This window comes from Cyanistes caeruleus, chromosome 4 (genome assembly GCF_971803275.1).
Source record: "Cyanistes caeruleus chromosome 4, bCyaCae1.hap1.1, whole genome shotgun sequence".
In the NCBI taxonomy this organism is placed as follows: domain Eukaryota; kingdom Metazoa; phylum Chordata; class Aves; order Passeriformes; family Paridae; genus Cyanistes; species Cyanistes caeruleus.
In genome coordinates, this window is record NC_141704.1 from 51,170,292 (window position 1) to 51,197,800 (window position 27,509).

The 27,509-nt window shown below is 38.0% G+C and overlaps 1 protein-coding gene and 1 long non-coding RNA gene across 10 annotated transcripts in view; one reads left to right on the forward strand and one right to left on the reverse strand.

Annotated features, from left to right (window-relative positions):
- The window catches only part of LRIG3 (leucine rich repeats and immunoglobulin like domains 3), a 41,614-nt gene extending 18,301 nt beyond the window's left edge, over positions 1–23,313 (forward strand). For 5 of the 9 annotated variants that reach the window (XM_086884599.1, XM_086884602.1, XM_086884593.1 and 2 more), the window contains exons 4-19: positions 2,328–2,462; positions 3,082–3,225; positions 5,105–5,248; positions 5,562–5,705; positions 6,131–6,274; positions 7,555–7,635; positions 8,292–8,363; positions 8,696–8,767; positions 9,909–10,072; positions 12,979–13,299; positions 13,815–14,096; positions 14,564–15,016; positions 15,228–15,386; positions 16,476–16,619; positions 16,704–16,979; positions 19,444–23,313. In XM_086884599.1, the coding sequence (XP_086740725.1) occupies positions 3,110–3,225; positions 5,105–5,248; positions 5,562–5,705; positions 6,131–6,274; positions 7,555–7,635; positions 8,292–8,363; positions 8,696–8,767; positions 9,909–10,072; positions 12,979–13,299; positions 13,815–14,096; positions 14,564–15,016; positions 15,228–15,386; positions 16,476–16,619; positions 16,704–16,979; positions 19,444–19,688 (2,817 nt within the window). In that variant the 5' untranslated portion in view covers positions 2,328–2,462; positions 3,082–3,109 and the 3' untranslated portion in view covers positions 19,689–23,313. The remainder of the gene's footprint in view (positions 1–2,327; positions 2,463–3,081; positions 3,226–5,104; positions 5,249–5,561; positions 5,706–6,130; positions 6,275–7,554; positions 7,636–8,291; positions 8,364–8,695; positions 8,768–9,908; positions 10,073–12,978; positions 13,300–13,814; positions 14,097–14,563; positions 15,017–15,227; positions 15,387–16,475; positions 16,620–16,703; positions 16,980–19,443) is intronic. The other 4 variants (XM_086884601.1, XM_086884594.1, XM_086884600.1 and 1 more) reach the window with 1 other exon arrangement.
- The window catches only part of LOC147653637 (uncharacterized), a 689,274-nt gene that overhangs the window by 409,532 nt on the left and 252,233 nt on the right, over positions 1–27,509 (reverse strand). The gene's annotated exons all lie outside the window — the stretch shown is intronic.

A 27,509-nucleotide genomic window follows, 5' to 3' on the forward strand; every position in this document is an offset into this window, starting at 1 on the left:
TATATTTTTTTTTAAATTTGCTTAAGTGATGATCATGAAGAAAAATCTAATTAGAATTAAACTTTCTCATTTTAAATAGGCTTGGGTCTTGAAGTAGAACCATTTGGATATGCTACAGAATTCAGTGCTGAATAATTTCCACGTGTGAATTGTTATACTTACAGTCTTTTGAAGAGAAACTGGACTAGGGTGTTGGAACAATAGGGAGTGAACCATTCAGCTATTTTGCAACTGAGTAACTTCTGCTGTTCCTGGTTAATATGATTAACCAGGAAGGTGCAGTGAGAGCTGGTTTGTGAGATGGACTATAGGACTATAGGACTACGATGTGTAGTACAGTTTCAGTGTGCAGAATAAGTTGGCTCATCACTCCTCAGTATGGCCTTACCATCTCCAAAAAAGAAAAATGCTCCTGAAACAAACAAGCTGAGGGTTTTTTGTTTGGTTGTTTTTGTTGTAATCTGGTCTGTGTCAGATAATTTGCCAGTTGGTTTAAGTGCTACTCTGAAGACAGTGTAAGAGTTTTAGTCAGTTCCATTAGGTCCAACTAAAGTTTGTAATACAGAGGCTATTATCCTGCCAGTTGTGAGGAATTTCTGTTTTATGGAGCAGTGCTGACACAAAGACAGTACTGTGCAAGCCGTCTTATAACTGAACACTTTCACACTGCAATTTAGGAGGCGTGCAGTTCAGGAAATTGCTGGCTTCTGCTGGAGCACACTTTTACTGCAAGGAAAATTTTATTCGTCACTCAAGTAATTGGCAGTTTTAATACCTTGTTAGTAATTACCTTGTAAACAAACTAATGCATAAAGGCAAGGCTCTGTGACCTGTTATCTAACTCACATTCTTATTTGGCCAGTGGAACTGACACACGGTGGTGGTGTTTGTTGTTGTTTTTTATTAAAGTAATTTGTTTCCATTTATTATAAATACTTTCAGCTAAGAGTTAAAAAATGCAGTTTACCTCTCTCTACCAGACAGCCTAAGGAATGAAACATGATACAAGCTCAGCATTGGAGGGGCTGCAGGATCACTTACCCATTCCCATATGTGGTCAGAAAGCCCATTAATCTCACTTCTGGTTCAGTTTGTTAGTTAAAACTTTTTTGTCTTGAGCAGTAGTTCGCCCACACCCCCTGAATGCATGAGAGTTGTCCATGCCACCCTAATGTGTGGTTTACTATTTGATCCAGAGCAACTGTTTCCAGTAAAGGTAAACATCTTCCAGAATTAATATTCTTGTTGATAGTTCTACTAAAATTGCATTTGCCTGCAATCTCTAGGATCTGGGAAAAGCTCCTAAATTTTGAAATTATGAAAAAAAGGTATAGAATGTACCACAGCTAGAATTTACTTGAACTTACAAGGTAACAAGAACCATTTCAGGTTAAATTTGTTTAATTGGTCATGATCTGCTTTCACCTATGTACTGGTAGCCCTGAACAATAATGTTGCTGATGTGCAAGTAGGATTCTGTACAGTATGCAGCCGAGATTGAAAAACTGGTAGGTTACTGAGTATGAACATGAAATAGGGTCATTGGAAAAAGTTCATGTGTGAAAGTGAAAGAAGGGGTCTTCCTTAGAGCAGACTACAATACCCACAATCTTCAGATTGTTGCCTACTTTTTGTTGTGGAATTGGGTGTGGTGCTGAGCTGAAGTTTGACCAGACATGAAGTCCGAAACTCCTGTAATGACCTCTAATATGCAGAACTTTTGTTCTTTGCCAACTCATTAGAAAAATCTGTAGGTTGGAATACTAGGTCTAATTCCACAATTATAGAATGTTTTTCAGGGGGCTGCACTGTTGTCCATCTTTTATGATCTAGCTCTATTTTTTTTTTTTTCTGGAAATTCAGTTGGACTTCCATGCCAAGGGAATTTTCAAAAAACCCCAAACACTGTGTTTAGTTACTATGATACTAATTTGCTTAAAATAGAAGACATTTTTTACCTTATTTCATTCCAATACTGTGCCATACTGTTCCATGAAAGTATCAGGTATTTCTACTGTTCAGAAATAGGTGATTATAAAGTTACGCATCTCTTTTTTAAAGCCATGAATTGCAGTAATTTGATGATATTGCATTTTTTTCATTCTTTCCTGGAATTATATTTTAAGAAATATTAATGTAAGTTTAGACTATTCCAGTTTTTGATTTCAGATTAATGTTATGCATAGAGAACATACTTTATTGCTTTTCTGTAGCTCAAAATTATTTTCAAGTAGGGAAATTAAGAACTAATATTTGCCAGAGTTGTGTACTTAAGATGTGTTTACTCTGGAAATTACAGTCTTTTGCCTACTGCCCTTAAATTCCAGGACCAATAACAAGATTGCCAACATTTTGTCTGAACATCTGAAGCCATTTCAGAGTCTAGAGACTTTGGACTTGAGCAACAATAACATATCGGAGCTAAAAATTTCATCATTTCCATCATTACAACTCAAGTATCTGTAAGTAAAAATTACTTTTTTCTTTCAGGTTACTTTCAAAAATTTGTTGGATAATTTAGATTGGCAGCTGTTTATTAAGGTACTAAATCTTCTTTTAATTGGAATGACATTAAATATTCCTGCTTTCACCTGTCTAGTTTAATATAAGCTGCTAATTTGAATATATGAGTTGTTACAGTGAGATATTTTAATTCATTAAAAAGCTAAGGCCATTATTTGAGATGAAACAAATAGATGTACCTCTTGAGAGAATTAATTATGTGATAAAGTGAACCTGAGTTCCTCATGGATAGGCTAGTTTGTATTTATATATGGTTTGATAGACTTACTGTGAATACACTTTAATTCTTATTCAGGAATATTGCAATGCCAGATATATCAACTGATAAAAAAGTGACAGGATTGCCACATACTATTTTCTTTCATTATCACACTCTGGCAGAGTAGAGTACAATGGTGGTGGTGAAAATACTATTTGATTATTGAATAAGCTCTAATTAATGTGAAAAAAATCCATTTATAAATGACTAAGCACCATAAGAGCTTTGTGTTTCACTACTTGGTGTTAAGAATTTATTAAACAACTGTAAATTTAACCTTCTGGACATTGTTTCAACAGGTATATTAACAGTAACCGAATAACCTCTATGGAGCCTGGTACCTTTGACAATTTGTCTACCACACTTCAAGTATTGAAACTGAACAGGAACAAAATTTCAGCAATTCCTCAAAAGATGTTTAAACTGTCCCATCTGCAGCACCTGTAAGTGTAACCTACAATTGACTAATTGTTTTCAGGTTTTCCAAAGCACTGGCAGTGCTTGAACTTTAGCCTTTAATTTAACCAGAGGCAGAGTGAGACAGACAGAGAAAACATATTACTACAACCTCTACTAACTGCAACGTTGTGCTGAACAAAACTAGTCTTATATGTTGGTGAAATGTGAACAGTCTTTGTGTTTAAAATTGTGTTTGCCTATTAAAAGTTAAGAAAAAAAAAGTCTGGAAAAGAGGTAGTGGCAAAATTTCTGTAAAAAAGCATCAGGAAAACAGTAAGTAAAGTAAACTTCTGTAGTTAAACTTATATAGTTCACTGCAGCAGTCATTTACTTCGTGCTTTCACAGTGAAATGAAGGAAATTAATTTGCTTTCAGATGACATGACAATAAGCAATATGCTTGAATAAATAGACTTTCAGCTTTACTGATACAGTCCTGCCCATAAATGTTTTACTGAATGAATAATAAAGTTATATGAAAGAGACTGTGTTTGTTTTTTTTTTTAATTGGAAGACTTAGAAAGTGCAGAAAATGGACAAGAGAATGGGTTGCCCTTTGTCAAATTCTGGATAATTATTTTCCATATCAGATAGTCAGGAGTTAAAAATGAGAAAGTGTCTTAGGTTAGCCTTGAACGCGATAGGTTATAAGAACACTGAAATATTAGGGTGCTTGGCACTTCTGTAAAGAGTGACTTTGTTTCTTTGTGTACAAGAGTTGGAATGGTTTTACTCAGGCCTCAGTAGAATAGTATAAGAACAGTCCTGCAAAGCTCAGGATTTGTTAATGATTTTGGTAGACTTTCTGATCTTCAGATTCACCTTGAATTTTGCGTGTTGGTTATATTCTTGCCTAAAAATGTTCCTTTTGTTCATAACCAGTATGGTAACTGAGTTATATTAGGTTGCTTATCTGCAAGGAAGGCAAAAAATTGGTGTTATCACCTGTAACTATTCAGAGAAGAATGGGGAAGAGCTAAAGCCTGTTTTTACTGAATGTTCTTTAATTTTTATTCATATTTAAACAAAATATGGGAAGTTCTCCCTCTGTTCTCAGGTCTGTTGTCAGGTAGATTTTGGGTCAGACTGCCATAGAGGAAAGCTGAATTCTTACAGACTCTGAAAAATAATGATGGTACAACTGTGGGGAGACCTTTACTTTGCATGAGGAAGTAAGTCTTGGAAGTAGGGATTCTTCCTAGTTTGGTAGACCTGAGACTTCCTTGAAGGGGCAGATAATCACTTGTTTTACTTTTGGTAGTATTTTCTACTCCTGTCACTGGATCTTGCCCTCTGGGTAGTTATGCCCTATATCTCCCTCACAGGATACCCATTGCTCCCAGTTTCTGACCTGCACAGGGTGAGTGTAGTGGCAGAAGGGTGAGTGCCAAGACCACTTGAGAGAGGGAAGTCACTATGTATAACTGGTTGTGCTTGGCTACAGATACAGAAAAAGATCACCCAGGATGTTCAATTTTGTCTAGTTACCACAAATGAAATTTTAACTTTTTCTTGTCTGTTCATTGGTTGCAATTACAAACCAATCTACTGCTGGATAAACATCGCTTTCAGTTTTGAATTTGGGAACAGGGCTAACCATGACATTCTAGGTCTACAGGGATTCTTTAAGTCTGAAAATCAATGAACTACCAAGTACTTGTCCTCAGTATCAAAAAGGCCAGAACAGTATTAACATGGTTGAACATGTGTTGATGTTTGATGAAATGTTTGATTTTTGTTACTTCTTGTCTTTGTCTCGTGTGCAAGAAAAGTGTTTAAATAAAGTTGGTTTCAGAGAGGGAAGAAAGGTTGTTGGCATGTTGATAAAATCAGTGTACTGTAACTGTAAATTCTATTGATGCAGGGAGCTGAATCGCAACAAAATCAGAAAAATAGATGGGCTCACTTTCCAAGGACTTCCTGCTTTGAAATCATTAAAATTGCAGAGAAATGGGGTTACGAGGCTCATGGATGGTGCTTTCTGGGGTTTGACCAACATGGAAGTCTTGTAAGTATCAAACATTTGCTGGTAGGTGCTGCTGAAAGCCTATAAAGTAGATTTGCACAAAATTAATAGAATTGCATGGTAAAATTCAAAGGCTTTTTTGAATTGAATTGTCTTGTGGTCTGAAAAGCAGCAAGCAGTCAGTAGTGATTGTGTAGAGAAGCACATTCTAAGTGCATGCATACAGTACAAGATTTTAATAGCGGCTCCAGCTATCTAGCCAGTGTCATGTGGTCAGATGTGTGGACTGTGGCATAGCATGAATGCTGCTGAATTTCTGAACCTTATGTCTTTTTCTGTCTGTGGGTGTTTGTAGGCAGCTGGACCATAACAACTTAACAGAGGTAACCAAAGGCTGGCTTTATGGCTTACTGATGCTGCAGCAGCTTCATCTCAGCCAAAACGCCATCAGCAGGATCAGTCCTGATGCCTGGGAATTTTGCCAAAAACTCAGTGAGCTGTGAGTACCTTTATTCTCTAACAGTTTCAAAAGCCGGGTACATGCCAAAACATGGGCTTCTTAGCACTGATCTGTGAATTTTTCATAGCAAAGTTTCCAAGGTGACAACAACCTTGCTGTATAAGACAGTTAAATCTTGTTGAAAGAAGTTGAAGTTAGCTGCGACTGCTCCATTTCACTGTAGCAGTTGTACTTAAAGCTGTAACACAGCCATTTTCAAATGAGAGAAATTAATTCTGCAGTAGTTTGTGAATTGTTCAAAACAATGCAAAATGCTGTGTGGTCAGAAGTGGTGTAGTGGGTTCTATGATATTCATAAGGGGAAAATTGTGCTTCCCCCCTGAAAGTCCATGTGGGTTGAACTAAGTTAAATAAGCACTGCACTATGAACATTAAAATGGTTTTTTCCCCCCTTAAATTTGCAGAGATTTGACATTCAATCATTTAGCAAGGTTAGATGATTCAAGTTTCATTGGTTTAAGCGTGCTGGTTGGACTGTACATCGGAAACAACAAAGTAAATTACATTGCTGATTGTGCCTTCAAGGGACTTTCCAGTCTGCAGATTCTGTAAGTTGACAAACTCAATCTGTAAGGTCAAAAACCTTAAGAAAATGCTGTGTTTATAGGTTATTTCTTTTTTTTTATGAAATAAAGAAACATTAAGAACATTCTGTTAACATCCCCTGATCAGTGTATGATTTTCTTAGAGTAAGATTGCTTTCCAGAGTAGTTGAGAAAGGGAGGAGTTTCTCTTTTGTTAAGGCAGTGCACAATGATTTACCACAATGGTGGTAAATGTGATACAAACTTCCAGTAGCATTATTGTGGGAGAGGCATATCTCTGTTTGAAGGCAGCAAGCAGAGCACTGCTACCCACAGTTTCAGGGATCCGGATTGTAGTTGTGTCTTAACTGAATCATTTTCTCACACAGCAGAAATAAGAAGACAAAACTCATTGTTGTGACTGGACAATTGCTTTAAGTATTATAGCATGTTTTGCAATAGCATTTCTTGAAGGAAGGGAAAGAAGAAAGTAAAGTAATCTAAATACATTCCTCTTCATTAAAACCTTCCCATTGCATACCACTGACCCATCTGTCAGCCAGATGAGCAAAATGATTGCCTTTCCCTCTAGGCTTTATTTTCAGGGGTTTGCTAACATACTCACACTTAGGGAATCTAGGAAAGATGAAAATTAGAGGAGTGTACACTGTGTTTTTTAAGAATATAGAGAGTTGGAGATCATAAATAGAGGAAGTTAGAGAATTGCAAGGTGTTGAGGTATTAAATATTAGGATTTTTCTCCTAGATTTTTCTTTCTCCTCCACCCCGACCCTGTAGATTGTTTGCTGACACACTATTCTGTACACAAATTTCTAATCTCTTTATGCTTCATAGATAATTAAGCAACTGTTTTGGGATGTTAAAATGATTCTCTGGGTGTTAGTATTATGGACTTAAAAAAATGTGAGGGTGTTTCAAAGGGATGACAGTTGATCCTTTCCCGTCCTGTGATGCACATTCTCTTAAGATAGTCCTGTACCTGAATACCTTTGGAGGGATATGTGGGTTGGTTTGCTCACAATTCTAAAAATTGTTGAGGTTGTGATCTTTTTAATTATCAGTGGGAAAAATAGTAATAGTCTTCAAAGTCTTTCAGTAAAAATCAAAATGATAAAGTTAATCAGGAAAAGCTTCTCTTAAACCTACAAAAAGCAACTGAACAAAAATCCAACCTAACAGAAAGCTATTTTAGAATTTTTTTTAAAGTAATACATGCTGTTGAAGTATGTGCCTTGTTCTTTTTAATAGCTTTTGTGGTTTGATTCCCCTCTCCTCCTAAACAGGGATCTGAAAAACAATGAAATATCATGGACTATTGAAGATATGAATGGTGCTTTCTCTGGCCTAGATAAACTTAGAAAGCTGTAAGTATTGCTACAATATTTGTTTCTTATCATGCCTTAAACATATTAGCTCATTATATGTCTTTCAAGGGACAAGCCCCACACCTAAAGATACTAAATTTTCCATAGCAGAGATGATTTTTTTTCTCATCACCTTTTTCTCTATAACATGTTCCTTTTCAAAAAAAGAAATTCAAGATTTTCCAAGTCAAACTAATCTGAAATATTTTAAGTATCATTATTTATGGACATATTTATCAAACAGTGAGGTTTCCCCATACAAATAAATAGCAAATGTATTATAAGACAAAGGCATAGTGACAGGCTTAGTCTTCAGTAAGGTAAAGCTGCATCCAGTGGAAGTGGCTCCATTGCATTGAAATCTTCAAATGCAGATTTATGAAATTAAAAGATGTTTGCAGTTATATATTTAGAATAATCCATGTCACTTAAATGTACACCTTAAATGTCTTCTAAAATAGTTGTAAAATCTAGATACTTTTTCAGGGGGAATAAATTAGTATCTTTTAGATGTGGTACATTTTGCTGCATTGGAGATGGGTGAGTGGTGAATACTAGTCACAGTTCAAAAATAAATGGCAAAAATACAGTTATTCAGCTCAAAAATCTTTCCATTTAATTGCATTTTTTCTGCATCATGTACTTAATTTTTTCAGGATACTTCAAGGAAACAGAATTAGATCCATTACAAAGAAAGCATTTTCTGGTTTGGATGCACTTGAACACTTGTAAGTAGCAGAAGTTCACGTTAAACCCAGAATAGAAAAAAACTAATTTTGATACTGGTATACTGGTATGAAATAGACTTACCATGGCTGCTACTGTGGTCTTCAGATGATTTTTCAGTTTTGGAGTTACACTGAGTGTAACTTCTGGAATTAATGCAGAAATTCTTACATATTTAGCATGCTATGGAACTTCTTATTTGTGTCTCTTTTGTTTTTGAGCTTGAGCATGTTTTGTGTATCACTAAAATAGAAAACTATTGTTTGAGTCCTGAATCCACTCAGTTTAATAAATTACTATTTTCTTCTAATCCTGTTTTTCTTTTTTTTCCTAGAGATCTAAGTAACAATGCAATTATGTCAGTTCAAGGAAATGCATTTTCACAAATGAAGAAACTCAAAGAATTGTAAGTTTCTATCAAAAGATATAATCTCTATTAGGTATATCTGCCCTGAAAATTTATAAATAAAAGCCTTTTAAGACATTGCCTGATGCAGTGATAAACCCCTGCTGTAATCTCTCTGAAATAACATGAAAAGTTATGTCAGTGTTTTGGGTTTTTTTACTTTTTATGTGATGGGTGTATTTAAGTGAGAGTGTAGGATAGGAGGCATTCATTTTCTGCTACGTTTATTGTCTCTGAAGTCCTTATTTTAAATTGGGTGATTTCTAACAGGTTTTAGATAAGCAAGACTTTGATGTAATGTGCTCTAAGATTAGCAGTGCTATCACTTAGCTAAAGCTTGCTGGACCAGTGAAATGCAGTGCTGTAATTCTTTTGTAAAGACCTGGTTGTCAGTGCTTGTAATTGGGTCCTTCTCTCCTGTTGTAGCAGAGACAGATTTTCAGTGAAGTCGTGAAGCGGTCACTGCGAAAAATGTATTTTAGTGTGGATGGGTTTTTGTCCTCTCACCTTTTTGTTCTGTTGATCAATGCAGAACAACGCTGGCTCACGGTTATACTGAAAGGCGTGACATCAAATTGGCAACCTGTCACTAGTGGGGTGCAGCAGGGCTCCATCCTCAGCCCTGTGCTCTTGATAAATGACTTGGACACAGCACTGGAAGGGATACTGAGCAAGTTCACAGATGGTGCAAAACTGGGAGGAGCTGTTGGCTCCCCCTAAGGCAGGGAGGCCCTGCAGAGTGACCTCAACAAACAAGAGGGCTGTATGAAGTTGAGCAAGATAAAATGCTGGATTCTGCACCTGGGGTAGAGCAGCCCTGGGTGTACGGACAGACTGGGGAATGAGATGCTGGAAAGCACAGCCGTGGGAAGGGACCTGGTATCCTGGTCAAGGGAAAGCTGAGTTTGAGTCAGCAGTGCCCTGGCAGCCAGGAGGGCCAGGCATGTCCTGTGGGGCATCAGGCACAGCATGGCCAGCCAGGCAAGGGAGGGGATTTGAGCTGAACAAAATTGCTGTCTTTCTCTTGCAATGTATGTTTAAGCTAAAACCTTAGTTTTGTTACAAAAGTGTGCTTATACAGATCTGTATTACAAACTGAAAAAACAACAAACAGTCTTCGATTTTAATTGCTTTTTCTTAGACACTTCAACACATCAAGTCTTTTGTGTGACTGCCAGTTAAAATGGCTACCACAGTGGATGTCAGAGAACAACTTCCAGAGCTTTGTGAATGCCAGTTGTGCCCATCCTCAGCTGCTAAAAGGGAGAAGTATTTTTGCTGTCAGCCTGGATGAGTTTGTCTGTGGTGAGTGTAGGCTCTATTTCTCATTCCATAAAACAAATTTTGCTGTGTGCTTGGGATTTTTCGTGGTTTCTTGATATGTTGTGATTTCTATAATGAAATGGAGAAGATGTGATACTAACATTATCTTCTGTTCCCAAACCGTGATGTAGATTTTCAAAACCTGTGGCTACAAGACAAGGAGTGATGGTATTCTGACTTACATTTCAAGTACAGCTTGCTTACATAGAACATAGAGTGTGCAAGTGAAAGCTCAGTAGTTTGTGAGGGTAAATTTATGTGCCTCTAGATGTAAAAGATACTGTTTAGATAACTACCATTTTTAAATGAGACATATTTTGGCAAAATTAAGATGTAGTTTTTTGGTTTGGTTATTAGCAAATTTTTTACATACTCCATTAGTCTTGAGGTTATTCCAGGGCTGATAAAATTTGAAGGTAAAAAAGCCATACTAGCCTCAGCTCTTGACATTTTTTATGTGTGCTTGTTGTCTGCTTTAAAAATTATTTGGAGTATGTAAATTACTGCCTTAATATAAACTGTGTTTAAAAATTACCTAATTGCCACAGTTACGATACCAGTATTTTTTATTTCAGTTTGCCAGATAGTAAGTGCTAGTAAAATATTTTTACTTCAGGACCTGAGAATTTGAGGTGATAGTATCTGCCTTAAAAATGAAATTGTCCTGTGTGTGTTTAGTAGCATTCATGAACACCTCTGTTATGTTCTCTATTTAAAGCAGAGTGAAGCTAAGCATTCAGAGTAAGAACATGTGTTTGATTACTCTGATACGTAAAGTGGGGACTTGGAAAATATCAGGATATTTAAAAGCTAACTACATTTAATGGTTTTTTGTTGAATACATCTTATTTTCTTACTAAAGAAAATTCAAACTTTATGTTCTTTGGCACCAAAAAGACCTTCTCAATAACTTCCTCTCATAGCAAATGTAACTGGTTAATATTTGCTGTTGCTATTCATACCCTTTTTTCAGTGGGCAGGCAGGTTCAGAATATAAAATACTGTACCAAAATGTTGTTTTTCCCTTCCTGTTACTAGTCAGATATTTAATAAATTAAATAAGGAGCAGATTCTACCTGCTGCTGAGAAGGAGAGGTTGACATAATGCAGGGAATTACAGACTACTCAGGGTCAAAGGAGTATATAAGAAGTAGACGTCCTAATTTATGCTAAAGGTATTTTTTCAAAAAATTGAACTGGGGATTGAAATATACATCTTCCATTTGCTGTATTGTGGGAATTGTGATTTTTTTTTGACTGCTGAATGCTGATTTTAAGTAATTAATTTTAAACCATTAAAGACTTATTAGCAAAAAGAAATGTACTGAGTCACTTGTTGAGCTTGATACTTAATGCAATTGCCATGCAGAAATAACTAAAATGTCCCAATGCCATCATTGGATGTTTCAGTTATATTTTTAAAGTGTGTTATCACTAGACGTTTGGGTATACACACCTTGCCTTGCAGGTTAGCAGTAGCTGCTTTTGCTTATATAGAATTTTTAAGTGTCTGAAATTCATACTTCTGTCTGAAATTAAAAGGTGTGTGTATATATGTGGATGTTTCTGTGATACAGTCATTCAAATATGCTCTTGTATTATTCTGTTCTGACAAAACATAATGCTGGTCTTATGCTAGTGTGTTCTGTATTCTGTAGTGTATGCTTATTTGAGTGACCTTTTTATCACTCCATCCTGTCAGATAATTAAGATTGAAGTATGTTCTCCCATCCTTTCACAAGGCTAATTTAAGTACTTAGAATGTTTTACTTGGTTATTCCTGTGCAAAATGAATGTTTTAACTCAATTTGCAAATGGTAAGACATGGGTATGAAGCATGAAGAGCAAATGGCCTGGGAGGCTCTTAAAGCCCATGCTTATAGTCCCAGATCCATGTTCCCCTGTCACTGGAGCACAGCTTCATACCTGCAGGAGTTTTGCTGATAGTTCAAGGTTAGGCTATCTGCACATCTCATTTTCTTTTATAACAGAGTGGAGGTTCTTCAAGGAAATAACACTTTGACCCCATAGTTGTTCCCAATCATTTGAGATGTAATAAGACAAAGGAGCTAGGAAAAACAGCAGGGTCTGCAGGGAGGAATTTTTGGGGCACAGGGCTTTCCCTACAGTTTCTGTGAAGTTTATGCAAAGATTGGACACATCTTGAAAGCTGGGTATGTACTAAGGCTTTTGCTTTTGGGAGACCACACATTTATTTGCCCTCTCCTTTTGCGCATGCAGTGTACACGCAATTGAATAAATAATTGAGAAGACAGTTAATTCTGTAAACTCACAACATGGCACTTTGAAGGTAACTTTCTAGAGTAAAGGGACCACCAGGAATTCTTGAAATTACTGTATTCTGCCCTGCTTAAGGGACCTTCCATCCCCTTTGGCCCAGACAGACACAGATCACTGGAACACTGACTTTTGTACTTGATTTTTTGTGGGTTTGTGTAAAACCCTCAACTGTAACTTGCAGTTTCTGATAGCAGAAGAACTATGCTTTCAATAAAGAAAAACTCAGAGCAGCCTGAGGTGTTGTAAAGATGAGAGAAGTAGGCTTCATGATTGATGTTCAGAATAGTTCTTATGGATGTCAGGGGGTAGTTCTTCCATCTTCAGTGCTGCTGTAGAAGAAACTCTGCACACAGTATGCTTTTAAATGTGCTTTCTCTTCAATAAGAGATGGCTTGGCACAATAAACTCATAAATACAGCATCTTTAAATGCCCTACGGCTAACAAAATTTAAAACGAAAGGTATTGTGGATCCATTTAATAAATACTTATCTGACTCTTCTCTCAAACCTATAAAACAAGGCTTACTAACTCTTCTGGAAAGAGTCCTCAGGCATTGCATATATTTTTTTTTCTTTTCCTCATGCAGATGATTTTCCTAAACCACAGATCACTGTCCAGCCAGAAACCCAGTCAGCAATTAAAGGCTCCAATTTGAGTTTTGTGTGTTCAGCAGCCAGCAGTAGTGATTCCCCAATGACTTTTGCATGGAAGAAAGACAATGAATTGCTGCAAGATGCTGAAATGGAGAATTACGCACACCTCCGGGCCCAGGGTGGAGAAGTGATGGAGTACACTACCATCCTTCGACTGCGCAACGTTGAATTCAGTAATGAAGGGAAATACCAGTGTGTTATTTCAAATCACTTTGGTTCATCCTACTCTGTCAAAGCCAAACTTACAGTAAACAGTAAGTATGTTATGTTTTGCTTGTGGACTTAGAATGATTTTAATCAAGATAGGTAATCATAGATTTTCCATTCTCATCGTCTGCATCTTTTAGAAGATCCATACTATGAGATTATTTCTTAAAAATTTATCTATTTCCAAGGACACCATTCAATTTTACTTCTAGTCCCAGTTTGCTGAAGCATAGTATAGGAAAAGCCAGATAACATACCCAATTCATATTTTATATCTGGCAAAATCAATGTTACAAGATGGAAAAATGTTAACTTTTTCTCACAGGAAGTAAGTATATGCTCTGTTTCAAGATGCTATGGAAAGGTCATCTAGGAGGCTGTTAGCAGAAATGAGATTTTGATCTAGGTGGTTTCACATACTTCACAGTCCCTTCCCTTTCTGCTGGCTACTGATCAGTTTAGGTTGTATTATTTCTCTACTGTTTTTAGGCCCATAAACAGTGTTCAAAAAAGGAAAAGTATGTTTCACGTATTGATTTTGTTATCACCAACTTTTCTTTAGTGCTGCCTTCATTTACAAAAATCCCCATGGACTTAACCATTCGAGCTGGGGCAATGGCGCGTTTGGAATGTGCTGCAGTTGGGCATCCTATCCCACAGATTGCTTGGCAGAAAGATGGTGGAACAGATTTTCCTGCAGCACGCAAGAGGCGCATGCATGTCATGCCTGAAGATGATGTGTTCTTTATTGTTGATGTAAAGATTGAGGACACAGGTGTTTACAGCTGTACAGCTCAAAACACTGCTGGAAGTATTTCAGCTAACGCAACATTAACAGTACTAGGTAAGATATTGGCAAACCTTAACAGCACAATCAAAATGATTCAAAATAATAAAAGTTAGTCAAGTTTGCCGGTGTATACACATCTGGTACGCATGTGATGGAGGAAAGAAGGGGCTTCTGTTTTAATTTAGAGACAGTAGATTTGTTTAACTTCTGATTTCTTGACATTTTGTTAACCACTTTTATTGGAGTTCTCTGCAATTGTAAGCACGCATGAGTTGGCATTTTTACCTTGTAATCAAGCATGTAAATCAGATCAACTGACAGGTAAATTGTAAGCTTTAAGTACAAATTTTTGAGTTTCTTCTTAGAATGAGAGTAAGCTTTATAAGGCCCTACTGATGCCATTTACTTTAGCTTTTCCTCTTGATCTGTGAAGAATAGGGACGTTATTACTCTTGCAAGATCATTTAGAATATTAGAATAATAAGACTTACAAGAATGTAAGGCTTGTGCTTTCTTTCCAGAAACACCATCATTTTTGCGGCCTTTGCTGGACCGAACTGTAACAAAAGGTGAAACTGCAGTCTTGCAGTGCATTGCTGGTGGTAGCCCTCCACCCCGACTGAACTGGACTAAGGATGACAGCCCTCTCGTGGTAACAGAAAGACATTTCTTTGCTGCAGGCAATCAGTTACTAATTATTGTGGATACAGATGTAGAAGATGCTGGGAAATACACTTGTGAAATGTCTAATACACTTGGAACAGAACGAGGCAACATACGTCTTAATGTAATTCCTACTCCCACCTGTGACTCTCCTCAAAACATTGCCCCATCACTTGATGATGATGGATGGGCCACAGTTGGCATTGTGATCATAGCTGTGGTTTGCTGTGTGGTGGGCACTTCTTTGGTGTGGGTGGTCATCATCTACCACACCAGAAGGAGAAATGAAGATTGCAGCATCACAAATACAGGTGTGTAAACTGAAGGTTTACCTTGGAAAGGAAGGAAAAAATGTTTGTGGTTGCTTTGCAGTGACTTCATTGTAGGAACTTTTGTGTGTTTCGACTTGGAGGCAAAAAGATGAATTATATGTTACTTTCAGTGCTTTTCTGACAAGTTTAAAAATGTTTCTACAAATTGAAGTATGCTAATAGCTTTTGTATGTGTTTTGCTTCCCCACAGATGAAACAAATTTACCTGCAGACATTCCAAGTTACCTCTCATCCCAGGGGACACTGGCTGAAAGGCAGGATGGATATGGCTCCTCTGAAAATGGCAGTCACCATCAGTTTCTGTCATCTTCTATAGGAGGGTATTTTCTGCAGCAGAGGGACAGTAATGGTAGGTAGAAAATGCTAAGCTATGATTTTTCATATGGCTTGAGGAGCTGCAGTTTGGCTATTGTCTTTCTGACTAATAGAAGTAACACTACAGAAGCATGTTTACAGAAATTTAATAGAGGATGTGAATTTTATTGCTTGGTATTTTTTTCAACATGATAATAACTGGAACTTGGTTCTGTTCGTCCAAATGATGTTACGGTGTTTATTAAATCAGGAAGTTTGTCTCTAGTCTCAAGGGTAAATTTACACTGATATGCCAAAAAACAAGAGTGTCAAAAAGAAATTACCATGGCATGTCTTCCTCTCTTACAGCTTGAAAAATGTGCTTTTAGTGGAATGTAGGCATGTGTGGTAATACCAGTGGAACTTAAGTATAGCTGTTTAAACTTGCTGGTTAAAAAAATCATTAGAGTCAAGATCAGTAAAGGATTTAAGGTGACTGCAAGTTAAAACCTGCAGTACTTGACATTTTTATGTGTGGCCCCTAAGAATCCTGTACATATCTGCACTAGAGAAGAAAAGGCACCTTTCTGGGATAGGGTTTGGGGTTGAGATACAATCAGGAGCTGGGACAGGTGGAAATGATGCTGAGATAGGTTTGCAGTTCTGGGTAGTGAGAGGAACAGCCTCTTTGTGGATCAGGAACCAGAGGCTGTGTCCAAAGCTTTCAGGAACCATTGAACTGAAAATCTTTATAGGTGTTTAGGCAGCCAGTGACTCCTTCAGATTCTTCCAAACAGGACTTTGACATTGATGCTCTGCTTTGAAGGTGGCTGTCAGACAGATCATGAATTTGTCTTCTGTGCTTTGGAAGAAGGAAGTCCCTGGTTCTGATCCCTGTGACTGGTTTTGTTTTGTTTTGTTATTCAGGGATTGTACAGTGAAGTGACACATCTCTGTCGAGCTTATTAATTGAACAGTTGATGGAATTAGAATTCTCATCCAAAAGTTAGGTTAAACCTAAGCAAACTCTGAACTACACTACAAAATGTAATTGAATACGTGGGGTTCTTAAAACTTAACCAAGAAACTCTAAGCTGAAGATGCAGAAAAGACTGTGTGCTGACACATTAATTTTATTTTTAAGGCATTTGCCATCTAGATAACAGCAGTGAAACAGACTTGGATGGTGTTGCAGATCCATTCCTGTGTCACTATCTGGGGACTTCAGGGACTTCGTATTTAAAAGGCAACATTTACAGTTCTGATGCATTTGAAGCATGCAATACAAGTAAGTTGCTGGGGGGAAGGTTTAGGCCTAACTCAATCATTGCTATGATGAATCAGTATAAAATCAATTTTTCCTTTCCTTTAGGTTGCAGCCCTGACCAGAGATCAGCAGGCTTGGGCCCTTATGAGTCTGGATATTTAAAGAAAAAGGAATGCTATCAATACTCACCTGCACAGGAAGATCCCTTTGACCAGTGTGTTGGCTTTATTGGGACACCGGCTACAAGTAGCAGATTGATCAACTCTGTTTATACTCAAAATGAAGGAACTGGACTGAAAAGCAAAAGTCTCAACTTAGACACATTTGATTTAAACAGAAGTTTGGAGCCCTCATCTATTACAAGTAACAGCACTTTCATGGGTATGTTCTAGCTGTTGTTTTTTATTCAGGCTGCCATTGTCTTTGCTGTCTTGCTTCCTACAATACTAAGCAAAACTGATTTCTCAGCTTTTTCTTTCCCAAATGTTTGACGCTGGGGAACAGAAAAGTGAATATAACTGTGTAATGAGGATATTTAGATGACCACATCCTAATAGCTCACACTTACATAAAAATCTCATTGGTGATGCGATTCTTATCTTCTGTCTTAATAGAGCTGGCAGATTTCTGGAAATGTTAGCATACATAACTTAAATATACCTTAACGAACTTCAGGCATAAGTTTTGCCTGACAGGCAAAAGGTGTGTAAGGAGGGCTCAGGGCAGGTGGGGAGACTTGAACTCGTATGTGTATATATTGTATAACACAGTCAGCCAGAACTGTTTACCCTTCAAAAGAAGGCACTATGTAAAAATGCCATCTCTATCCCTCATTTGTAATTTTCTCATAATGTGCATGACAAAAAAATTGCCGAAGTTTAGTTTAAGGTTTACAATTTTAATCCAGATTGTAGGGAGAGGTGGGGGAAGAAGAAAAGCATTGCTTTATCCTTGAAGCTCATTAAATTTTGGATGTTGGTTTGGTTGCTTGGTTTAAAATGCATATAAAACCACATACTGCTTTCATCCTTGTGATATCTTAGCGCCAAACACAGCCCTGGTACCATGGATTGTCTCCCAGCTGGTGTGTCAGCACTGGCTGATCGAGATCTGGGTCTGCTGGCTCTGAAGGGGACCTGGGGGAATGTGCATCACTGGGCTCTTTGTTCTCAGGGGGTGGGGAGGGAGGCACAAGCTCTGAAGTTTTCCCTCTTCAAAAGCCAGATGTTTGAACTGTAAAACGTTGCAGATGCCAGGACATCTGGCAGAGACCCTGGGACTGCACACGGCCAGCTTCCTGGCTGCCTGCCACTATTACTGTGGTGGGACTGTGCAGACAGGGCTTTATCATGTCTCCTGCAGAAAGCAGTCCAACTGTACGTTCATATATTCAGGAGTTAATGTCACCTCAAGGGCACATAGTCCTCTTGCCCTAAGAAGCTGTGCAGACTTACTACTTTCATCAGTTCTCTTAGCATACTACCCCACTTACGTTGCATTGTCAATGCCTTAGAAGCTTCATAACCATTAGCACTCTTCCCTCAAAGAGCCTATTGCTAGATCTTGGAGATGGTGGCTGTGGAAGAAGTTGTGATAGATTTCTTGTCTTTAGTTGTGAATTCACTTCTTCAAGATGGCAGTCAAATTCAAGCCCCCTTTTGCTTGTGCAGTCACAATGAAGAAGACAGCTGGCATCATGGTTGATGCACGAGACAGAGAGTTTGTAGCTTGGATTTTTTGTTTGTAAGACAGTTCATTCGTAGCTTTGGTGTTCTGAGGAGCATCGTTTCTTATTGCATTAGGTCAAAACTGCTCTACAATTCATTGATGGAAATAGGGATTTTGTCTAGTGCCTTTTTTAATAACTTCTCAGATTACAGTTTTACTTGAAACCCTTGCTTCTAACAACTAAACAAAAGCAGAAGTGTTGCATTTTGTTTGGGCTCAAAATTTATTAAAAAACGTTGTGTCAAGTTATTAATAAAAACTTCCTCAAAGTCAGCCTGTGGCACACTGTCTTCTGAAAGTAAGTCCTTACAGACACTATGACTTATGATGGCTTTATCTTTGTTCAGTGAAAAAAGAAGGTCCTTATAGAGGTGTTGATACTAACAGCTTCCCTGTGGTGAAGAGTGACACACACTGTTTTCTGACTGGTAAATCCAGATCATTATTAATAACAATTGAACTGAAATGTGTCATTCTCTTTGGATTGTTATTGTTCTCTTTGCCCACAACTGGCTGGATGATCAGTGAATGGGGCATGTCACTATCTCCATCTTTATTATTAATGGGAGGTGCTAGCCAGAAGAAGATTGTGTTAGGATTCAGATTGCACTGTGGGACAGTGTTGTATAACCTGATCGAGGTTTATGGGGTTACTTTTTTTTTTTTAAAATTCCTATTTTACTTTTTCTGAACTGCATGGCAGATTGCACATGCCATTCATTTATTGAAGAACAAAACAGGGAGTGACTTCTGCATTAGGTGTCTTGTGATGTGTTTGCAGTTTGGTCTGTGTTCCCACCTCCCCCCTCACCACCCTCCCCAAAGAAAAATGAGTATGGAAGTAGTCATGAAGACAAAAGAAATGAAGTTGTGGGTGGCTATACAACTACTTGGAAGTGTTTTTAATGTCTCTGGGGGCAGAATCTTGCCTTATGCTTGTGAGCACATGGATATTGTATTTTAAATGGTAAAACAACATTTAAGTAAAATCTCACTTTGAACTTTTTCTTTTGTCAATCCGTGGCTTGCATTCCAATGTCACTTAATGTACACTAGGGTGAGACACAAAGCTTTTTAGCATCAGTATTTCTGTGCTCACTCTTTCACTGTCTTTCAGGAACATTTGGAAAGCCTTTATGGAGGCCTCAGCTGGACTCTCTTTCAAGCTGTAGACAGCAAGCAAATTGCCAGCCAAAAACCCCTCATAATAATCATCATGTCTCACTGGACTTCGATGCAGAGGTGGATGAAGAGGGAAGGAAAAGGACAGTTTCTAGGGGAGAAAATAGCTTTTATACTTGCAAACAGTCCTTTGAAAACTTTAGGACTTCTGCATTCCAATCCTGTGATTCAGATACGTAGCTCCTTTTGGACTTGCTGATTTCTGGAACCAAAGAAATAATTTGACATACTACTACCTCAGTATGGAACTTTATTTAAAAAGGGAATAAGGAGAAGAAGGGAAGAAAGAAACCACATGATGCTCTGAAATCAGAAGAAAAAATATATTTTTTTTCCAATAAAGCATAATTTCCAAGATGCTCTACATTGGTTCTACAGGGGAAAAATCCTTATAAAAATACTATATTTGTAATTATTTTATAGCTTTTTTTTAATGCAAATAATATGTTTTGTAAATTAATGATGTAAATAATACAGTGTACGTATTTCTATGTCAGACTTCATTTTCTTGAAATGAGTAGTAAGCATTCTAATTTTGTATTTTTTTTTAAGTTTTGTACCTTTTTACAAATGGAAACTCCATGCTGTTTGCAGGTACCATGCATCTTATTTGCACATTACTTTAATAAAATATGCTGCCATGTGGTCTCTGACCCACATTAGAGTATGAAGAATGAAAAGTGTGAATTATGTTTTTGTAGAGTGTTGCAAATGTAGGTGCTTTCTGATGCACGTTTGCACCTTTATTTGACTTAAACTTGTACCTTTAGATTTACTATGTAAAATACCTTCTTCTTCAAAGAGAGGGTGTGGTCCTGCCATGGTTATTGGTGAGGTTGGTTGCAGCTGCTTGAACCTAAAGCAAGGCTGTAAATCCTCCAGTTTGTGAATTCCCCCTGTCAGATGTGCACACACATGCTCTCAGTTTTCATGCCTGTAAGACTGTAGAACCAGCAGTTTGCCTGTGCCTTTGTTAGTGTGCCTGCATCTGGTGGAAGGATATACACAGTAGATGCACAAATTCATATCAAGCTATTTACTAAAAGAAGAAAAATGGCACTGGGTATCTGCCTGGTAACCTAGCTCTTCTCTGAGTGGCTGCATCAAGTGTTTGCCAAATACGCAGTGCATGTCTGAGTCTTTGCTTTCCCACACCCTTTATCCCTCTTTTCTTGCTTCTGCAGCCACTCCCTGCTCAACATGAGGAGGTAATCCAAGAATAAGATAATGTTTTTTTTGTTTAATTCATGCTTCTGTTCCTTACTTGGCTGCCCTTCTCTGGTTATAGATGAGATCTGTGCTTTATTTAATTGCTCAGTCATGTTGAGCAATTGTAGACTCTTGCTGGATTATATTTGTAGTAAAGAACCCAGTGTCTAACTATACAAGGTCAGAGATAAACAGTAGTTAAAACTGAGTGGACACAGTCTACTTTTTCTGTTTCCAGGTACAGATGCGTATTATTTTAAAAAGTTGTGAATCCTGTTGTCATTACTGTGCTAAAACAGTGAGACTTCAAAATGGTTAATTCTACAGGACATTGGCTTTTTAAATCTGCCTGCTTTGAAGGTGCAAACTTACATGGTTGCCAAATAGCTTCTTTTAAACTAAATTAAAAGCAGCTGTTAGCATAGGCCATCACAGGCATCAGGGCTAAAGCGAGAGCAAAGATTTTGTTGCCTGGTGTAGCTGAACTAAGGGCTTTTAGTTGTCTGCAGCCAGAAACCTGGTACCCAGATTGCAATGCAATTTCCCTTTAATTTAGGCACCAGTATTAGAGGCAGGAAGTTAATCCATCCTTAGTCACTGGTGGTCTAAGCTTACAGAACGGGTTTTGCGTGCTTTAGTTGATCATATTGCCAGATTTTTTGACTTATTGTTAATTTGTCTTCATTGCTGCCAGATGTGCTGATGTGGTGACAGACATTGGTACTGGTGTTTGATTATAATTAAGTGCATTTGAAAGGGATTAATTTTTCCTCAGTTAAGCACAAACCTGTAGGTCAATAAGGCAAGAAATCTAAAATTTGGTTCACTCAATAATCTCTCCTTTTTTTCCCCCAAACCTCCCTCCCTAATGACCCTGTTTTTTAGGGAGAGGAGAGCTGGAGCCTGTGATAGCTCCTGTTTATAGCCAGACATAGCTTTTTTGACATACTAAAAAATACCTAAGTTAAAAACAGTAACTCCAGATTTAGTGTGTATCCTTAAGAACTCCATGTTAAAGGTTCATCACGAAAAACAAGCTTTAAATTCTGTAGTGGGTGAAGGTTGAGAACAGTGGCAATGTCATTCTTTTTTCATCTCCCTTGCAAAGATACTAATCTTCCAAGGGCTTGAATGTCTGTACCTAAATAAATGTTCAGGGTCAATGACTGAATTTTAAACGCTTTTCACCAAGTTGCATTTAGTAATCTAGACGTAGGAATGACTTAAAATGTTACTTGATGCCTTAAATTCCCAGGAATGAAAATAAAAGCTCCTATGTCCTTTTTTCTGCTAGCTTGAGTTTTTGTGCTTTATAAGTGGATTGTGCTTTAATACAGTGGCAATCTATAGAGTGCAAGATAGTTTCAATATCTTAGTAGTTCTTTTTAAACCAATGATGTAACCAAACACCTGTTTTAAAGGCTTGGAAGTTTGCTTGCCTTTTTTTTTTGTTCCCCCCCGCCTCTTTAAGATGCAAATGTTAGTGAGTAGTTGGGTATTTACCCAGCTGAAAGCTAAATTGTAAGTTGATGTGATGGGGAAAGAAATTGCAGCCAACCCTGAGTAAAGCTTACACTGCATCTCAAGAATTAGAATGAGAAACAAGTCTTGTGTTGCTCAGTGACAAAACAGACATTTTGCAGTTTTATGACCAGCAGCAGCTGGAATCTTGCCATGGGCTCACTTAAAACTTGTAGAATTTTCTTTAAGGGCAGTATTCACTTAATGCTTTACACAACAAAATGTTTTGCCTTGTTGAACTCACAAGTGATTGCTGAGGCACAGTTTCTGTAAGCCCTAAATAGTTTAAGATAAATGGAGTTACTCATTTACCACAATCTCTCTGGAGTGAGCATTTCCTAAATGTGTAACCGAAATGATGTGTATGAGATGACACTAAGGATACCTGCGTACTGACGGGCATTACAATTTCAAACACAACTTTATGGAGTTCTACTCTATTTCAGCAGCAAATGCTTTAATTTAGAATTCTTAACTGTAAGGGCATCTTGATAAATGGCAAAGAGTTAGGTGCAAAGCTTTCTCCAACTGAGGGCTCATTAGTGTCACCAAACATTTCTTATTTCAGTCTCTGGGATCTCTTGAACACTTAAGCCTTATTCCTTGAGCCGCTTCAAATAAGCTTAAAACTAAGACTTAGCTTTGCACTGCAAACATTTGTGTTCTGCCAGCCTTACAAACCAGGACTATAATTGGGGATTGTGTTTCTTCTTGAATATAAACATAAGCAGAAATTCTGTTAGCTACTTGCAAGTTTTCTTGTTACAGATATGACACATCTCGGAGTTAAGCTTTCTCAGTGAAATCTTTTTTGCTCACTTTGTGTATTGCTTTGTCATGGAGAATGTGTCTTGACTAGTTGGATGTTAGTTTACGACTCTTGTGAAATTACTTAAGAAAATAAGGAGACAGGAGAACCTCAGCCTGTTTAGTGAAGGGGGAAAAAAAGCAATGTATAACAAGATGCAGTTTGTGTACATGCCATTTTATTCGCGTTAAAAACTTTACCGATACCTTTCTTTTTTGTATTTCAGTGGAGTGTTGCAGGAGGGAATAAAAACAACGTCTTAGCTCACTAATGTGTGGCAAAAGGTGCTTCTCCTTGTTGTTGTGTTTAAGAATTAAGGGGTCAGTTGTTCCCTGAAATAAATATGTGCACACCTGACCTCTTACCAAAAGGCACGGATGGCCTCTCCTGTTTGCTGTGCTGCTCTGTTTCTCATAGCTCAGTACTGCTCCCGTGTCCTCAGGGGGCCCTCTGGTAATGTGCACTCCTCAGTTCCCAGTTTCTCTGCTTGCACTGTCTCTCTGGTGACAGCCTGGGACAAATGCACTCGGTTCACAGAGCACAGTGCAATTGCAAGCAGTACATCAGCAGTGGTTGTGTGCTGGAAGAGAGGGAAAGTGTTTGGGGGCAACAGGCTACCCACAGCTTTAGGAGGAACTTGGTATGACTGCAGAAAATGCATAATTCAGAAAACAGAGATAAAATATTTATATTATAATGCTATGAGCACAATAAAGAGCATTTTTGTACTTTACAAACTTTACAATGTTTTCTGTATGCTCTATGCTTTCAAGTGCCAAAAGCAGCAATGCACCGAAGAGTACATCATCTGGAGAGTTACCTCTTACTGCATCTAACATCTCCTTTCCTGGTAGGCAAGAAACAAGATCTGTTTGTTTTTCCGTGTTTGGGTTCAAGACTGAATATTGCTGGTGCAGTGCATAGTTTCCCAGAGTCATGTGGTCTGTGGGGTCCACTGTGTCAGAATGTGTGTGATCAATGTGACTCAAGAATGCCGTGGGACAGCAGGACCTGAGGGTGAAGTTGGTAGCAATTCTAAATTAACTGCTTGTAAAACAAATTTAGGCTTTGTGACTTCAGAATTTTTTTTTCCCACACAAAAGAGAACAGAACCATAAATTACTCTAGATTAGGGACTAGTGAATAGCGCTTCTGCATGATCCCTGGATGTCAGCCATCAACAAGGGCATTGGTTCCTATCCAGTTTGGCTGTTGACCGTGGGCTGTTGACCAGCAATTTCAGTGCAGGAGTTTGCAGTCCGAGTACCTGCATGTACTCTGCTCTGAAATGGTGGCTAGTTTTAACGTATGTGAATTTCAAATATGGCATTAGAAATGAAGATCTAGCTTACTAGACAGAGGTAGTAAAATCCCCTGGATATAAAACAGGCTTTGGGATTTTGTAGGCCTCTGCTTTGAAAGGCTGGTATGCAACATTGTCTAAAGACACTCATTTGCCATAGCAATATGCAACCTACTTATTTTCAGCACTTCCTTTGTAGCTATGCATGGAGAAGCTATGACTTATGATTTGGATTATGAATGGATTATCAAAATTCAGGTATTGATTATTGAGATGTGTGAAATAACATCTTTTTGGACAGTGAGGCTTCAGATTTTTTTTATGCCAAAATGATGCAAAGCTACACCAGTTCCTATCCAGTTAAAGAAGAGACTTTTGGTACTATTCCTGGTGTTTGGCCTACTTACTTTAGAAGTCAGTGAAAAAAATACTGTCACGGAGGAATAGACATTGATGTCCTTGGGTGGCTTGCAAAATGTTTGCAAAATTCTTGCATTTTGTTTTTCTGTGACGTGGAGAATTCAGGGCTCCATTCAGCCTCTGTTCATCAACAAATGGTGGACTACTTTCATCCTGTTTTTCTTAGATGTGTCAGCACTTGACAGACATATCTAGTTCTGTCCTGTGCTGGCATGCTGCATGTTAGAGGAGTAGTCAGAGCTACTGTAAGGCAGAGCTCCAGAGATACTGGAAAAGGAATTCAGCAGAGGAGGGCTGTAGTTCCCATCCATGGAGGGGTTTTGAATAGTTCCCTTGTTCCAAGAGAGTAACTTGCACAGGGTTAACATCTACCCCTCATAATTCTATAAGCTTATCAAGGAGTTACAGCTGCCCCTTTATTAGCCCTTGAATGGGGAAGGTGTGCATTTTCTGCAGGACAAAAGTACGTTGGAGTTTCTGGAACTGCTTTTCAATCTCATTGTGGTTCTCGGAAGTAAGCAGGAAGACTTGGTCCTTCATTTGGCACATGGAGGTCCCTCATGATGTGCCTTACTGCGTGCAGAAGAATTCTGCAGTCTATTGACTAACCAGAGCATTCACACAAAAAAATATTAGATTCACTGGTACCATGTAATTTTTAACACATCTCCAAACCAGTCTTTTTTTCTATGTTTTCTAATCGCTATGGCTGACTAGCACAGCAATGAAGAAGCTGCTGTTGGAGTAAGTGTTAGAAGACATACATAAGTAAGCCAACTCATAACTGAAACTAGCCACTCTCCTGGCTTAAAATAAACTGGATTTGTACTGCTACCTGCTGTGGGTCTGTACACCAGCAGCATTAAGAAAGCATCAGTGCTACAGCAGCCAGCTGCCCGTAGCCTGGCCTCTGCCACAGAGTGATCGGATTCTTTATTAGTGTAAAGTTCTTTCTCTATTAACCTTCCCTCAGGAAAGGGGAAACACGGCCTCCATTGTAATTAGCTTACACAGCCTTCCATGTAAGCTAAAGAGTGGAAAGTGTCAGGGGTGCTTGCAGCAGCCTCGTAGGCATTTGCTGTTAGCAGGGAAAAGTTAATCTGCTCTCAGATTTTGGCAAGGGCACAAAAGCCCACGTGTAAAAATGTTCTTAGAATGAATTAAACTTCATGTAAAAGTGACCACACAGTAGGTAAATTCATAAAATAGTGGTGATGATGGAAAATGTGACTAATCAAAAGGCTGCATTAACTTAATGAATAAAATAATCCTTTAATAAAAACTGAGGTCCTTAAGTGCCTTATTTTAAAAACGTGTTTGTTTATTGTTCTGTAGTTTATAACAACTGTGCTATTTCACCTACCAGCACACTCTAGCAGTTTTATCTCTAACAGTGCTTGCATTCAAAGTATGGGGTTTTTTTGGAAAAAAAAAGAGAAGATGAAATCAAAAAGCAACTCTGTGACACTGAGTCACTGAATCTGTTTTGCTAAGTGGATTAAATAAGAACATGAAAAAAGTGTGAAAAAATAGAAATGTTTTGATTTTTCACTTTGAAATGACTTGTCTCAAAAGTATTTAATTTTTGTTTTTGAATTTTCCCTTTTCCGTTCAGAACTGGAATATAAAGTACAGAGCCCCTTGGGTTATCAGGGCAACACAGACCAGGAACACAGCTGGAGTGTGCAGAACTGTTGCTTGTTCTTTCCCTGCTGCGCATCCCTCTTCCCAAATCCATTTGATCTGAGTTTCACAGGTCCTTGGTGGATTGATTCTCCTTCCTACCAGTGCATGTTTCTCTCCTTGATTTCTTCTTGAAAGTACTGACTCAACAAGTTTCTATAATCATAAAGAGTCAGGCTTGATGTTTTTCTGTGTGATTAGAAATGTTCTGCTCCCTGTGCGCTTTGAGAGCTGTAGGAGGCTGGTCCCAGGGTGGAATCTGAGCAAGCCCTGAGTAGGCTCTCAGCCCTGCTGTGTGTGGTGTTGGCAGGGGAGCCACAGTGGCAGCCCTGCTCTCCATGGTTCCTGCCCTGGAGATGCCTTGATCCAGCAGATCCCAAACAGAACCTCAGATTCAGGAGCCCGAATCATCTCTTCTGTTAAACTGAAGTGCAAATAAAAGGCTGCATCAGATAGTTAGCTCTCCAACAAGGCAGCTGAGGAAACATCTTCGAGTCTGTAACATCTGGGCATTGATCAGGTGCAGAGGTTGAGAGGGATCTGCGAAAGGCATTCCTACCTCTTTCCTCCACCCAAAGCTTTCCAGCTGTTCAGTTGTGTTGGATCTCTTGTGTTGGACCTCTTTTCTCCTCACAAAACATTCTTAAATGGAAAAATAGGAACTTGCTTTTATAGTTCATAGCAATTACAAAGTAACTATTTTTATAAATTTGGGGGGACCTTTTCTCTTTGTTCTTTTCTTTTCTTTTCTTTTCTTTTCTTTTCTTTTCTTTTCTTTTCTTTTCTTTTCTTTTCTTTTCTTTTCTTTTCTTTTCTTTTCTTTTCTTTTCTCTTTGTTCTTTTCTTTTCTTTTCTTTTCTTTTCTTTTCTTTTCTTTTCTTTTCTTTTCTTTTCTTTTCTTTTCTTTTCTTTTCTTTTCTTTTCTTTTCTTTTCTTTTCTTTTCTTTTCTTTTCTCTTTTTTTCCTTTTTCCTTTTTTTTTTTTTTTTAATAAGGTCTTTCACAAAGGAATTTTAAGCTCATGTGGGCTTCCTGCTCAAGCTTCATATACTTGTCAG